General features: G+C 36.5%; 1 protein-coding gene across 5 annotated transcripts in view; it reads left to right on the top strand.

Moving 5' to 3' along the window:
• The window catches only part of LOC150086911 (uncharacterized), a 320,086-nt gene that overhangs the window by 294,186 nt on the left and 7,498 nt on the right, over nucleotides 1–18,402 (top strand). For all 5 annotated transcript variants that reach the window (XM_090372801.1, XM_090372802.1, XM_090372803.1 and 2 more), the window contains one exon: nucleotides 7,873–9,405. In XM_090372801.1, coding sequence (XP_090228927.1) covers nucleotides 7,873–9,405 — 1,533 coding nt within the window. The remainder of the gene's footprint in view (nucleotides 1–7,872; nucleotides 9,406–18,402) is intronic.

Below are 18,402 nucleotides of genomic sequence, written 5' to 3'. Positions count from 1 at the left end.
CAAAATATTGCTCCATTGTTAGGAAAGTTAATCTGGAGAAAGTCAAGATGCAAAGGTGATAGAGACAACTGAATTTGGCATAATGATTTTAGCAAATGTTGAGCCAGTGAAGATCAAAAAGAAGAGATCTCAGATTTGGAAGGCTGCCATGGAATATCAGAATAGATATGCACAAGTTATCACCTTTAAAAATTGAAGGAACCATGCAGTAAATACACTGAAAGCTCTTTATAGTGATTCCCAGAGAAATGAGGAAAACAGTAGTTATACTGATGGTTTATAAAATCAGCAAAAGAACAAAGAAAAGTTTGAACATTTAACAGAATTGTACTATAATGTAATTCAAAATATGTACTACAGTATTGAACAAGAAAATGAAGATTGTACATTTTGCATTGATTATATAGTGTAGTAAGGTTAATTTTTAAATTGTGTATTTGCATAATATATTAAGGTCTAAAGAGGATAGAGAAATTGGTTTCACACTAAAATAAGTTCTGCTTTAGTGGTAGAATATCTTTTAAAAGAGAATTATGAAGGTGCATGACAATTACTGTATTTCCCCATGTATAAGATGCACCCTTTTTCGAAAAATTTGGGGTCTAAAAACTGGGTGCGTCTTATACAGTGGTTGTAGATTTTTTTACTTGCATTTCCCGCTTTTTCGTGCTTGTTGTCTTTGTGCTCATTGTTACTGGTATATTAGGTTACGTTTTGCCCAGAAATGGCTCAGAAAAGATTTTCGTACAGTGCTAAATTCAAGTTAAAAGTGAATGGAAATCATGCTGCTGAACGTAAGTTTGGTCCTCCTCCAACTGAGAAAACAATCCGAGACTGGCTACGGGAAGAAGAAACCCTGCTGAAAATGCCACGAGAGGCAATTCAGCAAAATTGCCTGATTTAGAGAAGGAATTGAAGAGCAAAGGGCAATTGGGATTCCTGTGTCCACAAAGATGGTTCAGCATGAGATGAGGCAAGAATTGCTGATTTCAAAGGAGGACACAATTGGTGCTTCAGGTTCATGAAACAGAATGGACTAAGCATGCATACACGCACCGGACTTGCCCAAAAGATGTCTGAAAACTATGAGCAGAAGGTCCTTGAATTTCATCGTTTTGTCATTCAATGTCGGAAGACACATCAGTTTGAGTTGGGACAGATTGCAAATATGGAAGAAGTCCCCCTTCAATTTGATGTCCCAAGAAACAGAACTGTTGATAAGAAGGGGGTGAAAACTGTGTGAAGACAAGTGGACATGAAAAGAGCCATTATACAGGGTTCATTTTCCTGAAATTTCCAGCTCCCTTCATTCACTTGGGGTAAAAAAACTCTATAGGGGAGAGTCCACCCTTTCTAGTCCCTAGGGAGGGAGAGAGAAATAAAAATACCCTTTTGGTGGGGAGAAGGCCAGGAGATTGTCAAAGGTCCAGAGCTTTAACTTTCATTTATTTTTTTCTTCTGTTGTTCTAGCAATCCATGCTGGATTGGGACTTCCCTGGGCCAGGATAGCCTCCTGTTTTCTCCTTACCTCTCTTCATCTTATACAAGTTTTTCTTTCCTCCCTGGGAAACTCGTTCCTCAGGGAGGAGGGCGTGCAGATAGTAGGGGAGGTCTTGCTCTCCTTCTGCTATGGACGACTCCCTGGAGGCAGTCAAAATGCCAAAACACACACGTAATCTCACAAACACAGTTTTTCTTTCCTGTCACTTTCTCCCATGCAGGATGAAAAACTTTTTCTCTCTCTCTTGCCCTCCCTTTCACCTGTCTTCATCCAACATGGGATGAATTTTTTTTTTTTTTTCACAACACACACACTAGCCTTACCTTGACAGTGCGTAAAAACTGAAAAGAGCAATGAGGCGGAGATGAACTTTTGTTCTAGGAGCCACCCATACAAAAACACACAAAAAAAATAATAAATAAAAAAAGCATTGCAGCTCTAAGTCAGCCTCATCTGCAATTGTTTTAGAGAACAATATTTTGCTTCATTTCTTTACATTATTGCTGAAGTTCTAATTAGTCCGATTTTGGTCTGACGTGCATTTGAGAAAAAATTCACAATAATTCCTCTGGAAATATTAGCTAGTGAACTGCATTATAAATTTCAAACATCGCTGTATTGCTTATCCTTTGAGTGACCGCATGTTTTCGCCTTGTACAGATGTTTTATTGGGGACACTTCCTTCCAGTCAGTAAAATCATCAGTAGTCTTTTATTATACCTGAAGTAATTCGTTATGTTGGGGGAAACGGTTTTTGCTCCTAATTGATGTAGCACTTTCGAATTTTGCAAAGTGGATTATTTGAACACAACATACATTAGAAGGTTGGTAAAAGAGTTGATAATTGGTGGGCAGCATTCCGACAAACAAATTTTCTGTTTATATTCCGTGATGACCACACGGTCAGAGATCCCTAAATGGAGCGAAAACAAGAAACCGCACCACATTTAGCAGTCACCAACTCATCTGCCAAAAGCCACAGTAAAACAAGAAAAGTGATGGGGAGTAAATCTATTTTTCAGCGGGGTTTGTGTGTTTATTGCAGCTCAGAACAGCATTATGACAGTGGATAGTGAATTTATTCCTTTGCTATGACATCAAAGCATAACAAGCAAATATCTTCTAACAATACTTTTTTGAGCAGCCCGTGATTCATAATCTGTTAGCTTTGTAAACAATCCGTTATTCATAGCAGATGATTTTTTTCTTCTTTCCTTTGATGCACCAGTTTTCGAAGTTTATAACGCAGCTACAAATAGAAATTTTCTCAAAATTTCATTAGAAGATTAAACCCAGGAAACTGCTGTACTGATTTTTTTCCTCAAAACAATTACAATAAAGCAAACTTTTTTTTTTATCAAATGCACATTGCAGTGTTATTAGTTTTACACCAATTTTTCTCGTTTCTAAAAGATGAATTTCCTTGATTTTCTTTAGTTGAAATACACATTGAAGAAAGGAAATACGATCTGTTCGCCTTCCATAAACAGTTGTTGCTACTTATTTCAACAACAGTAGCTAGTGCTCGTCTTTTGTTTATTTCTTTTCTCCCTTCCCGTCTCGATGTAGCTGTATGGGAGACGAGGTCACGTGATATATACTTCCCACGCTTCGCTCGTATTCAGGCGAAGTTGTTTATCAGAACTGCTACTCTCTGTAAAAAGAATTCATGTGCTCTACATCAAGAAAAGAATCAAGTGTCGAGTTTCATAAGCTCTAGGCTGGTTAGGGCGGGGGTAAAAAAATTAATTGAAAAGGCCTAAAAAAATGCATACTTGATGTCACATTTTTGTCATTTTCGTGAAATTCAATAGAAGGTTTTGAAAATTGAAGTGGGAAAATTCAAGAAAACAGTTCTGGCTCCAACTATAGCGAGTTTCAGCTCTGTAATTAGAGAATTAACTTGCTGAACCCAGTTGGGGTTGGAACGTACCCCACCGGACGGGAGTTCTGCAAATTGCAGTGGCTGGAGACTAGGCACCTGCGCTGTGATCTGATTGAGGTGTATAAAGCCTTGAATGGGTTGAGCATGCTGAATTCTGATGGGATCCTTCCACTTGTTTCAGATTATGAACCTAAGGGGGCATAAATTCAAATTAAGAAAAGACAGATGTAGAATAGATGTGTGGAAATTTGCCTTTAGCCAGCAGGTGGTTAATTGCTGGAACATCCATCTGTCGTTGAAGTTGATAGGTTAAATAAATTTAAGGAGGAACTGGTGCTGCATAAGCTCATACACTTGCTTTCTTGCATCACATACCACTACTAGTAGTGACAATCTCATCTACTAAATTTATTTTATTGTTTGATTGATTGCCACAAAGACAGTTGGATGGAGATTAGAAGTATATATCCCACATGTCTTGTTTACTTCAACAGTTCACTTTTTAACCTATAATTTTGAAAATAAGGAGAATCCCTTATAAGAAGTAGTTTTCTGATTTTCTTTATCTCTTATGGTCAAACATATAAAGCTGAATTAACCCCACACTAACCTCAAATAAATACACCATTAGTAGTACAGTGAAACTTCTCCTAACGGACACCTCTCTTTAACGGACGAGGACAGGCAATCTGCATTGTTTCGTTTAGATTAGCACTTAATTTGATCTCCTCATAACGGACAGTGGGTGAGCTTACGGCCTTTTTTCTAGGAACTTTCTTCCATGTATTGCCACAATCGTGTGTTTATTTTCTATTTCTGATTCTCTGAATTTTATCAAGGTTTACGTAGCAGTTCTAAACCCTTTTTCAAGAATTTTAAGGCACGTGTAAAACTTCTGATGAATTCGGTGTGTGCAGGCGGGGGGGGGGGGAGGAATTTTGTCGGCCTTTCGTCTTTTGAGTTTTCAGTTTTGTTCAGTGTCGTGTGAAGTGCACAATGTCTTCTTGTAAACATTTAACTTTAAAAGATAAAGTCGAACTCATTAATGCGTATGATCGGCAAAAAAATAGTGTTCGCAATCTCGCTGCAAAATTCAAAATCGGGAAGACGCAGGTAAGCAACATCCTAAAGAAAAAAAATGAACTGCTCAAACAATTTTGGCAACACGTAAATGATCAAGTTCAAAAATCATTCCCGAAAACTGTTGGACTTCAATGTTACGCACGTGCTAAAAAAATTCCCATTAATGGGCCTATTATTAGGGAAAAGGCTTTGGAGGTTGCGAAATCTATGGGAGTAAATGAGTTCAGAGCTTCCGTGGGATGGCTAGACAAGTTCAAAACTCGGCATAAAATTTCTTGGAAAACTGTAAGTGGTGAAGGTGGATCTCTTGATACTAGGGTTGTAACAGAGTGGGCCGTCAAATTGGAAGATTTATGTCGTGATTTTGAAGCTAAGGATATTTACAACTGTGACGAAACAGGGTTGTTTTTTAAAGCCCTTCCCAAAAAAACAATGAGTCTAAAAAACGAAAAGTGCCAGGGCGGAAAAATTTCTAAAGAACGCTTGACTGTACTATTGTGTACAAATATGCTGGGAGACTTTGAACAACCTCTTGTTATAGGTAAACCACAAAACCCTCGTTGTTTCAAGGGCATCAAGTTGAATCTTTTGAATGTCGACTGGAAGTCTAATAAAAAAGGGTGGATGACACAAGATATCATTAGCGAATGGATAAGTCACTTTAACCAAAACATGATTCGTCAAAACAGAAAAATTATTCTTTTCATGGATAATGCTGCATCTCGCCCGCACATTGAATTGTCCAACATTCAAATCGTTTTTCTGCCACCAAACACATCTGCAGAGTGTCAGCCCTTGGATCAAGGTATAATAAAAAAATTTTAAACTTCACTACAGAAAACGTGTTTTAAGACATCTCATTGCAAACATGAATGATGTAACATGTGCGAGTGACCTTGCAAAGAAACTCAGCATCCTAGATGCAATTCAGTGGATTTCCTCTTCAGTAAACGCAATTAGAAAACAAACTGTCGTGAACTGTTTTGTAAAGTCTGACTTCTCAAATGCAAAAATTGAAGTTGTGAACAGCAATGTGGAGCACCAAGAAGAACAAGAACTTCAACATCTTCAACTACAGAAGATGGTGCTCTAGATATCAATGACATTATCATCGATATTTTTCAAGAAGTTCTTCATGAGGATGAAGAAATGGAAGGAGGTCATTCTGTCGAAGAACATATTAACGACGAAAATAGAAGAAGCGCTCATACAAATCAATCGTTTAAAAATGTTTTTCGTCGCTGAAGAAGATACTGAAGGACTTTCGATAGTTTCTTCACTCCAAACAAATGTTGAAAACAAAATTATCAGCAGGAAGAAGGTGCAGAAGAAAATAAGTGATTACTGTATGTATTTTTCTTAAGATAAAGTCATAATATGCATAGCACAATTGTATGTACTGTATATTATTTACAAAAATATTGTGTAAAATCTGTATATAATTTTACATTAAACGTTTAACGATTTTTCTTTATCTCTTGTGTATGTTATTTACAAAAATATTGTTCACAATCTGTATATATTTTAATTTAATTTTACATTAAATGTTTAACGATTTTTCTTTCTCCTTCAGACTTCTTGTTAGCGGACACTTCTCTCTAACGGACACATTCTCGTTCCCCATGGCTGTCCGTTAAAGGGAAGTTTCACTGTATTCAGAACTTACAATTGAGGTAGTGTTGACAGTATTATAGCCAAAAAGAAAGCCAATACCTTTCCTGTTGGACATCTCAAAAATTAAATATTCTTCTGCTTTTTTGGTAAACCCAAACCATCAGCCATAGCAAACTTAGTTATGATATATTTATTGAAGGGCATAGGAGAGGGTATCAAAAAGTTCATACCCTGACCTAGATAAAACATCAGTAGGAAGATGCCATTTTTAATATAAGTTGTCTGCATATTCAATAACTATCTGAAATTTCATTCCCATAGGTGGAGCCCAGAATCTGAGGAAGGATGCTATGGTTGACAAAGTGGAGTATTGAACAGTGATCAAGTTCCTGTTGCAGGACAAGAAAGCTCAGGAAATTGATGAAGAAATGAAAGCTGCATATGAGCAGAATTGTCCATCCTGTGACACTGCAAAAAAGTTGAAATGGGAGTTACAATGCGGTCGTGCAACTGTCTTTGATGAGCCAAGAGAAGGAAGGCCATCAACATCTAAAGATAGTGAGACGGTTGCCAAACATGTGACAATTCATTTCATTGCAAATGCAGTGGGAATTACTTATGGGTCTGACCATATGCACTTGTCTAAGGTCTCCGCACAATGGGTTCCAAGATTGCTGATGCCTTTGCAGAAGCAGTGTTGAATGCAATGTTCTCGCCAACTGTTGGATTTGTGTAATACTGATGAGGAGACTAAAGACATGTCAAAGCAGTGGAAGCACACCTCCTCCCCACCTACTATAAAGGCAAAGACCACTCCATCTGCAAAGAAGGTGATGTTGTCTGTGTTTTGGGACAGAAAAGGGGTTATCCTGAGAGATTACCTACCCAGTGGTTCCACATTTACCAGAGATACTTCAGAAATCTTTTTAAAAAGTTACATGATGCTTTGAAGGTGAAAAGGCTTGGAATGTTAACCAAAGGTGTCTGACAGACAATGCACTGGCCCACACAGCCGTTGCCCAGTGTGGCTCCACCATCAGACTTCTTGTTGTTTTTAGAAATGAAGAAACCATTGCATGGACTCTGCTTTGATTCGTCTCAGAAAGTCATCAGTGAATTTGATCATGGTTTCAGGAAAAAAAGTGCAGACTTCTATGATCAAGGCATTAAACAACTGATCCATAGATGGGAGAAATGTATTACTGTACATGGAGAGTACATAACAAAAAATTATAAAGTTCCTGTGAAGTTTAGGACTATTATTTCTAGGTAAGGGTACAAACTTTTTGATACCCCATCATATCTACAAACATTTATAGATATTTTATTTTTACAGTTTCTTCCCAGTCAGTGAAGTATATTTCTAATAAAGGCATAGGTCCTTTGATTTCAAGAAACTATTTTGTTTTTATCTCCACCATCAGAGTACCTTTTGAAATCCTCCTTGAGACACTATAAATCAATTGGAATAATTATAATCTTATGCATTTCAGTCTTAATATGTAAACAAAATGATCTGATACTGATAAATAGGACCGATCTGCATTGCTTAGCATAAGAAAAGATTTAAGCTGTCTGAAACTATCCTAAAACATTTTACTATCGTTTTTTTCTGAAAAATTATATATTCAGCCACTTAATCCATAAATATTAATTGGTTGAAAAAGAAAAGGAACCAGTTTTTATTTATTATATTATGAGATTTGGGTATGTGTGCTACACACATTTAATATTATTAAAATTTTTGTAATTGTCTGAATTGCATATTAATTATAAATTATTTTCATAGGTTTGAGGCTTCACTTGATATGGATGGAACTAATCTGTACAATGTTCCTCAACAAAGAACTAGCTTAGCATTCGTTGATAGTCAGGATAATTTGCTTATGATTTCCTCTAAACAGTGTACAGATTTTCCAGTAGTGACATCCACCAACCTAGAATCCAGATCATGTAATGGTCATCAAGACTTAGCATATCAAAGTTCACCTAGCTACATTCCTGAAAATACTTTTATTCCTACATCTACTGTGCCACACAGTGAGTCTATAATTAATAATGGTGTCAACCACAGGCATATACAAGATGATACAACTGATTATCATTCTAATCCTCAAGATTCTGATCTACGTATAATTTCCCAGACTGATAGTTTTGAACATTTAAATTATAGGGAACCTACTTATTCTATATATGATAACTTTCCACCTTCAGACGATTTTAAAAGTCGTTCTCAATCTCATGAGGAAGTAGATGGAACTGTATGTTCACACCTTGTACAGATGCACATTAGTGAACCTGACCTTCAAAGACTTTCACAGAATCACCACAGTTCAGAATTTCATACTAATACACAGAAAAATCTGAGGAGTAAAAGAAATCAAAGTGTTCCAGTGTTTCTTAATGCTGCAGACACAGGAATTTTTGGACATAATGGGCAAACTTTTCGCAATTTTTCAGATATGTCTGTTCAGGTGCCTTTTCTAGATTCTCAGAGAAGTATGTGTGCTTCTACAGACTCTTTGCAATGTCCTCCACAAAAAACAAAACCAAAAGAGTGGATTGAAACTTCTCTGGATTCTCCAGTGCTACCAAGAAAAAGTAAGACAAAAGAAGCACACCAAATGGAAATTAGATCAGCAATAAGGGATGCACCAACAAGTCAGAATGAGCAAGGTATTGTGCTACATAATGAAACAAATGAAAATATTCATGTAAAGAAAGAGCCAGCTGAGTATTCCCTGGAGTCCATGACACTACTTCAACCAGTGCAAATAACACAGACTTTATCAGAGCCATCATCCTTAAATACATCACAAGAAATTAGAGATTCGTGTCCAAGTCCTCAAAAGGCAATGGTTCAAGAAATATCCATACCATTATCTCCAAGCACACCTTCATTTGCTTACCCAGCTGGTGTTGAAGTCAATGTAGTAACTGTTGGTCATTTTCAACCATACTGGGAAGAAACAAAGCCATATGAGTTGTCAGATTTTTACAAATATAGTACTAAACATCGTAGACAGCAGCAAGCATCCAGTAAGTCAGAAATGATTATATCTGAACCTTCCCTGCAGTCTGCTGCTTTAGAAGATGATATTGTAGATATTAATAGTTCTGCACCTACAATGTGGACTCAGCTAACTTACAATCCTGTTCATATTTCAACTTCAGTTCCAGAATTTGGTGAAAGCACCTGGCAAAAAGGTGAACAGAATTTCAATTCTCACATGCAAAAAAGTATGCAGGTTCATCATCCATTAGTGAATGCACATCTAGCAACAGTTCAAGAAGTGCCATGTTATGAAGGACTTGTAACGAGGTAAGTAAGAAAATTAGGTTTCTGTATTTTGAATATTTTTGATTCTTCACGGGCATAATTTTCTAAAGGTTTCAAATATCACTAGGGATTTATGAATGAAGTTTATTAAAGTAAATGCAATTAAAACTTATGTATTGGATAGGATGACTTTATCTATAGCAGAGGTCCCTAAAATAGTCTGTGAAGGACACTTTATAGGCCTACAATGGAGTATAAGAAATCAGTAAGTCATAAAAAAGTTAACCAATTTTTACTTTATTTAAAGGTATGATGGAAATAATATATGAACAAGCAGTATGCATTTCAGATTGGTAATTTAAGTTATAATATGCAAACCTTAATATAAAATAGGCTCTGAAAAGGGTCCAGCTTCTCCCTCAGGTAATTGCCAGTGCTGGATCCCTTTGGCAAAAAAAAAAAACAGGTTGGAAATGGCAGTGAACAAGACTATAAAGCTTCCAAACAGTTTTACCCAATGTAACTACAATTTAAACACTTTAAAGTACAGATAGTGTCTAATTTATGTTGGGGATGTGATTGGTGCTCATACTGAAACAACATAAATTGGGCATGATTTTTTTACATTTATATGTTAAGGAAAGATGGATTCCTATGGTCAAATATAATGTTAAGCCTTTCTTAACTATTCATTAAAAACAAAAATTAAAACATTGTTTTAAGACAGCTTTCATGAACAACTACTATTTGTGCAGTCGAATATGAAGTTTGCTGAGTAGTGCAGACGGTCTGCCAGGGCAGGTCGTGGAGTCTTGTCAGTGATATATAGGAATTTTGCTAGCAGGGACAGGGACGTGATTATCCCGTTATACAAGGCAATGGTCAGGCCACACAGAGTACTGTGTACAGGTCTGGAGGCCTCATTTTAGGAAGGATGTACAATATTGGTGAGGGGAACAAAGGGGTGCCTTAAGTTCTGCAAATTGCAGTGCCTGGAGAGTATGCAGCACCTGCGAGGTATATAAGGCCTTGAATGGCTTGAGCAAGCTGAATGCTGGTGGGATTCTTTCTCTTGCTCAGTTTAAGAACCTGAAGGGACACAGATTCAAATTGAGGAAAGACAGTTGTAGAATAGATGTGTGGAAATTTGCCTTTAGCCAGCGGGTAATTGATTGGTGGAAAAGACTTCCATCTTTTGTTGTGGAAGTTGATAGCCTAATTAAATTTAAGGCTGAGCTGGACAGGCATTTGGAACTAATGGAGGGGTTTCTTTTTTTTTTTTTTTTTTTGGCTGATGCTACATAAGCTTGCTTTCTTTCTGTTTCTAGCTGAACTGTGGAATTTAAGACCAAACCAAACTGCATCATGCACTTGGTGGTCAGTCAAGTTTATGCCTAGGTAACATGTGAGGAACAGTATGCTGCTCTCAAATTTTGTTTCCATCTCAAGAAAATGTCAGCTGAAGCACGTGAAATGTTAAAAGGGGCTTATGATGAACCTATGCTTCCATATAGCAAACTCTCAGGTTGTTTAGAATGTTTAAAGATGGATATGATTCACTCACAAAAATCAGCAATCGTGGATCTCCAACCACTGTGTCACCACAAACACTGCTTCTGTAATCATGAGAGAAGATTATTGTACAATAGTGAGGCAACTGACAGATATTGAGAATATCAGTAGGAAGCATACATGTTTGCGCACTCTGGTTTCCAAGATGACACACACACGTCTGAGCAACAGCAAGTTCACATGGAGTTTTGTCAGGAGTTGCAACTGATGGTTACTGAAGATGGTGAGCTTCTGCACAAGGTGATAATGGCAGATGAGTCATGGCTTCATTTTGGCCCAGAGAGTAAGCAACAAAGCACTGTTTGGAAGTCTGCATCAACTCCAACACTGAAAAAAATCAAATCATCTCTCTCTTTCCTGCACTGCTTCACTTTGTTGTTCCAACTCAACTATATTCTAATTGGTTTAGCTAATTCCAGTATCTCCTCCATTCTTACTTTTGCTCACTTTATTGAAGGCAATCTTATTAGCTAATTCCACAATCTGTAACTGAATTTTGGCGACATTAGTAAGTTCCTGGACATGTGCTATTTGTAGCTCAAGTGACTTCCTTCCAGAATTCCCAAACTAATGACTGCTCCTTATTGTCTGTCTTGCTGATCATTTTTCACAAATATTACTTGTATGTTGACAATAACAAGCAAGCAAGAAGGCATTCACTATTTACCATGGTATTGTACTACCTCGAATAAGTAAACACTTCACCAGTAGATAAGACTACTGTTACTTATTCCCAACGAATACCACTACCCAGACGGCACAGTTTCTACTCGGTGGGTGGGCAGGTACCCTGCTGTTGCAATAGTGACAACCCAGTTATGAAGTATATCATCACAATATGAGAGGTGCCTGATGGTGTGCAGTGATATAGACTATAAAATATTTAAGGGCAAAGCCTCCTGCTACGAGGTAGAATGACCAACATATAGGTTAGTGCCAAAATATATATAATTATGAACAGAAAAAAAAAACAATGGATTTAAAAGATCAAAGCAATACATTTTTGTAAAAAGTTCAAAATCAATCCAGAAATAATTGTCAAATCAAAACTCATTCTAAGAGTAATAGAAACTGCACTAACATGGAGTAACAATTGCTGTATGCTACTGTACTTATACCTTGTCCAGATCCAGACTTAGTACTAGTATTGGCAAATGATACAAGAAAGCAAGCTTACAAAGCATCAACCCAAAAAAAAAACTACACACTTTCCCCATCCATACCTTCTTTAAATTATTCAAACAACCCACTTCCACAATCTATCCTACATATCATTGACAACCATCCTTTTTCTCAACTTGAATTTATGCTCCCACATGTGTATAGTCTCAGAAAGAAGGAGAACGCCATCAACATTTAGCTTATGCAGTCCATTGAAGGCCTTAAACACCTCAGTTAGATCTCTCTGCAGGTACCTAGTCTCCAGATGCTGTAATTTGCAGAACTGAAGCCTTTCTTGGTAATGGCATCCTTTTGTTCCCTTTACCAATCTGGTTGCCAGAATGTAGGTACCCATTTGAGCATATCTGCATCCTTCTTAAAATGAGGCCTCTAGACCTGTGCACAGTACCAAACATGCAGCCTAACCATGGTCTTATACAAGGGGATAATAACCTCCTCATCCCTGTTAGGAAAGTTTCTATATATTAGTGACAAAACTCCATGAGCTGTCCTGGCAGCCTGTCTGAACAATTACCCCCTGGTCAATTTCATTTGATACTTCCTTGAGTGTAGTACCATGCATTTGTCAATGTTGTTTTGTCAACTGCCATTTCTCAGCCCATCGACCTAACCTTCCTAGATTTTGTTGCAGTAGCTCATCCTGATTACTGTCATTAATTGCCCTACCAACCTTTGTATCATCTGCAGACGTAGACATTAAGCCTGATACACCTTCATGAATAAATATTGAAAACAACCATGGGCCCAGCGCTGAACCCTGGTGGACTCCATTGAACCATCCCTTTATCCATAGCAGTAACTTGCACTTAATGTCACATTGCTCCAGTTTATACAGCAATCTTATGTGCAACATTATCAAAAGCCTGGCTATGATAAAGAAAACCAACATAAGAACCATGGCAAACTTACCAGACAATTGATAGACATGTAGGTGTGATGGTTAATTTTTTTCACATTATTAAAAGCAGATTATTGGGATTCATGAGTGTTTTCGCTATTAAAAAAAAACCAGTTTATTTCCATGCTGTAATTGCACTCTTGTCTTGATGATCCTGCATTACTTCTTTAATGAGTGACTCCATTATTTCCCAGGAACAGATGTTAAGCTAACAGGTCTGTAATTACTCAAGTCACGTTTTGATCTCCTTTTGTGAATAGGGGATACATTTGCACATCTCCAGCTCCTAAATCAAAGGATGCTCTCATAATTATGGGTAAGGGTTTGCTTACCTCCTTCGTTGTCTCTCTTAATATAATTGGATTGATTATTCCATCCACCCCAGCCGCCTTTTTTTTATGTTTAGCTTCAACAATTTCTTTTCCACTTACCAAAAAACCATTCAGCTCACCACTAGAGTTTGACATGTCCTTTCCTTAAAGAATTCCTTGTGTGAATATGGATGCAAAATACCTATTTAATTTGTCAGCAACAGTTAACCCATTTACATCAAGGCCCAATGTGATTCTACGAGAGACTTCTCATAATCTGCCTTAGCTTGCCTAATCTCCTTTTTGACTTGATCGCAAGCATTTTTCTTCTGTGCCATCCATTTAGGTCTAAGCCTTGAACAGCTTAGTTGCTTCTTTGATTACTTCCCATTTAGAATTTTCTATTAGTAACATCACTAGTTGGTCCCACTGTAGTCACCTCTATGAAAGCAAAGCCTGTCCCATTACCCCTGACACTACGTAGTTGTCTTTAATTAAATTCCACGTTAATACAATGTCTTTTATCTGCAGATTTTTAATGCTTGAAACATCACTGCTGATAACCAAATCAAGAGTATTGCTTCCTCTTGTTGCTTCACTAAATGCAGCTGTAGAAAATAGTCATTAAATAAGCCTTGCTAATGTGTGAGTGACCAACCCACAAATTCCATTCAACATTATAAGACATTTGGATTTACTAGCCCACTGTATTTCTCTGTATAGATGGTTTGTATGCTCCTCATAGTCATTAGGCCTATAGCACATTCCTACTTTCATTTTTGTTTTCCCAGTGCTTATGTCACACTAAACATTGTACTGCTTTAAGAGCACACCCTACCCCTTTCTGGCTTTCCTGTATTGAAATACACCATTGCTTATGTCTGAGTGATACTCTGTCTCTGCTATCCCGGCATAATCAGTACTTAAAATTAATTTACAATGCTCCAAGCATTAATGTACATGCACACGTTCTTACTCTTAATTACACTGACACAGCCCATGTGATGCAAGAAAGCAAGTGTATGAGCTTATACAGCATCAGCCAAAAAAAAAAAATTTACAAAACAAATCCCTCTGAATCAGTGGTTTTCAACTTTTTTTTTTTAATAATGGCACCCCTACTCAATTTTCTGCTTGTTAGATCCGATTCTCTCTGTGTGTAAATACCGTATTTTCCGGCTTATAAGACGCGGTTTTTTTTTGCGAAGAAATACTCGGAAAATCACCCTGCGTCTTATATGGTCAATGTCAGATTAGGCCTAAAGACTACCAGCAATGCATTTTCTGATGACGCAGTGCCAGTAAACTGAGTTCTGAAAACTTCCCTTTGAAATTCACACCAATTTTACAAAAGATTTATCTGTTGAAATATATTTTTAACAATTATCAGTGGTTACAATCTATGGCAACAATACATACCAGTAATCTTTTTTCGTGATATGAATCTCACAATCAGACGTAAGTAAAAACTTGTTTCATTTTCCCATGTGTTTGCTTCCACTTTTATGGTATGACTCGCTAATTAGACTGGATCGGGATTTTTCAATTCCGACAGTGTCTTAGGGTGAGTAAGAATTTCTGTTACGTTACTTCTGTCAGCTTTTTTCAGAAACAAACATTTACCTAAATGTATACGATTATTTTGAAGAAGTATTTTATATATTTTTTTCCAAAATATGTGGCCAAAACTAGGGTGCGTCTTATAAGCCAGAAAATACAGTATATATAATTCTAATTAAATCTAAATGAATCGAAAATAATAAGGAAAGTAGAACGGACAAATCTGCAAAAACCACAACATGTTGCATATATTTAACTGTAATGTTATGTTTCAATAAAAATAAATGAAAGTATACCAGTAGAGCGAAGAATTTAACATGCAAAATTAAGGATAGAATAATGTTGGAGAAACAGTATTAAATAATTTAGAAGGGAGTACAAATTAAAAGAAAATTTGGTGCCCCCCCCCCCCCCCCCAGATAAGCACCAGTTTCCGAAACACGTGAAATATCACTATATGTAAGCATAACCGGTCAACGATACTGAAATTAATTTAAAATAGAGAAAAAAGTAGAACTAACCATTATGTCCCACACGAGAATGGGGCATACTTTTACTTTTTTCTCTATTTTAAATTAATTTCGGCAACTGGTGCTCGCCACCAAATTTTCCAATAATGTTTCTCCAACATTAATCTATCCTCAATTTTGCATGTTAAATTCTTTGCTCTACTGGTATACTTTCATTTCTTTTTATTGAAACATAATATGATAGTTATTACAATAACATAAATATATGTAATAATTTCATTCTTTATATAGAGCTACTAGATGAACATCAATTATAGATCACCACATAATGAAATAATAAGTTTAAGCAACTTAAACACAAATTATGTGGAACCCCAGTTGAAAACCACTGCTCTAAATGTTTGTCCAGTTCCTCCTTAAATTTATTTAACCTATCATCTTCCATAATGACAGAGGGAAGTTTGTTCCCGCAATTAACCACCCGCTGGCTAAAGGCAAATTTCCGCACATCTGTCTTTCCTTATTCCATGATGACCTGCAGCAGTGCAAGAATCACTTTCACCTCTTCCTGTGGTTCTAGTTAATCTATTAGTGCTCTTATCCCCCCCCACCTAAATATTCTTGCACCACTTCTGTTTAAGCATATTCCGTCCTTGTAAAAACATTCTCTACTCACGGCTGATTGACAAGGATCTCAATATGTGTTCAGGCAGAATTAAATTCTCAATCCTAACTAGTGACTTTTTTACCAAAGTTCCTCAGATCTCTTATTCTTAATATCATTTGTGCCAACATGTACAATAAACAGTATCACCTCTTGCCCTTAAAAGATTTCTGCTTTACGTCGTCGTCATCTACTTTTGCAAAGTCCTGTAAAATGGCTTGATCTCAAAAACTTCAGTGCTTTATAATTTAACCTGTGGATCACTTGTAAATCTCCAACAATAAATACAACTGCCATAAGTGTGCATAGTCACTGCAGAAACTAGTACTAATTCCAAAATGGAATGGGGTTTAAATTTTGATAACAGCCTTTATTAATACTGTTGCAACCCCACTATGATTTGATAGTTACTCCCTGCAGTAGGAGAGGGATGAACTACTGTGCAAAACTCTTATGTAGCCTATTCATCATGACTCTCCCTCTCTCTGGAATTAATTTAAAATATCTTTATTCCAAGCCTCCTATATATTCTGACTCATTAAGTAAATACAGCATCTCCACCCCCCCCCCCAACAGTTATCTCTCTAGTGTGTACAATAAATATCAAAGCCTAATTGTCAGTTATTTTTATTGATTTGTTATAGTAGTTTGCTAGGATCGGTTAAGCAATACCTTAATTTCACAAACTCATGCTGTATCCCTCTTAAGATGACATTCTTATTGCAAAAGTTTTGTGTTGTAACAGAAGGCAAACTCACTGGTCCATGGTTTCCAACTAAGTCCTCTCTTGTGGGTACATTTTTACTTCTCCAGTAAAAGGAATTCACCAGGTATGTATATTGTCTCTCCCTCCCCCCTCTAACTTTTCTGAGTTAATTTTATAGGAATCTGGTTTTTCTGTTTTACCCTAGCTTAAACATATTTTCAGATGTAAGGATCATTGCAATGTTCAACTTATCTACATCTCTGTTACCATTTTTCAGTGACCTATCTGATTTGCACTGACCAAAGAAGATCATCCTGTACTCCATTACCCTCAGTTTGGTGCCACCCAGATGTAGTACTTGGTTTATCATTATTAGGGCAATGCTACATGAGCATTCAAAACTAGACATGCTAATTGGTTGTGTCAGCATTCTGCATCTATTATAAAAAAAATTTTTGTTTATGGGTCCCTTAGCAGCATCCTATTCCTTTTCTTCCATATAAAATTCAGTGAACTTAAAAAGTATACAGAAAAATTCTTTTCATATTACCATATGTCAATGTATAGTTGTGCTGAGCTCTTGCATTTCTGACTGTGAAAAGAGAAGTTATATTTACTTTTACTGTAAGCATAATTTAAACTCACTATATCACTCACAGCAGAATACCCTTGAATAAGTTATACTACTTTGAAACAAATGACATTGCCAAAATTCTTTTTGTCATTTATTTAAGAAAGACCACCTACTGCCTGAAGAGGGATCAGAAAATATTGAGACTGTCATAATAGTGTCCCATCATTTAAATAAATGGTAGATTAGCCATTTGTTTGAAAGTAGTACAACCAGGGTGACTCATTGTGAAGCTGTTATTTTGGTTTTTAGGTGCATCTGCAACTTATTATCATATTGAACCATTGTATGTTGTGCAGACAAGGAAACCTGAAACACCTCACAGGGAAAAATATCCAAACTTCTCTGGCTTACATTAGGTAATCAAAGCAGTGATGATGCCACTGTTGTATACGGAACAGTGATTTTTATACTAATATCTACTTCATGTTCAGCAAATGCATAGTTTATTGGTTTGAAACTATTCAGTGTGTTTGAGGAGGGTCAGCTTATAATAAATATTATTTCCAAAAAACAAAAATCCTGTTTTGCCAATGTATTGGTTGGACACTGTAGTGATAAAACCATTCAAGAACACAAGACAGTCCCAATCATAGCATAGATTAAGTAAAAAAAAATCTATTGCATGAAACAATAGTGTACAGAAAAGCAAATAACAAAAATTTCAGTATCAGACATTGTTAGTTGATGCAAGCAGAACATCACATTGAACATTCTATGCAATTGCATAGAAATACACTGGTTACTGTGCTCACCTTTGTATCATCAGCAAAGTTAGGCATCAAGCTTGAACACCAGTATTATTAATAGATATTGAAAACAGTAAGGGGGCCCAACACTGATTCCTATGAAACCCCACTTAACATATTAGTTCATGAAGACCAGTGGTCATTTATAATCACTTAATCATTCCTTTGTCTAGTAGTAAATTGCCCTAATTTATATGATTGTAATACTGATACAGTATCAAAGAACATGATGTCAAAATTATTCTTTGCAACAACCTCATAGTAACTAAACAGATTGGTGGGACATGATCTTCCTT

The sequence above is a fragment of the Mastigoproctus giganteus genome, chromosome 4 (assembly GCF_048544385.1).
Source record: "Mastigoproctus giganteus isolate SK-2022 chromosome 4, ASM4854438v1, whole genome shotgun sequence".
In the NCBI taxonomy this organism is placed as follows: domain Eukaryota; kingdom Metazoa; phylum Arthropoda; class Arachnida; order Uropygi; family Thelyphonidae; genus Mastigoproctus; species Mastigoproctus giganteus.
Note: the sequence above shows the minus strand (reverse complement) of the source record. Positions and strands in the feature narration are given on the sequence as shown.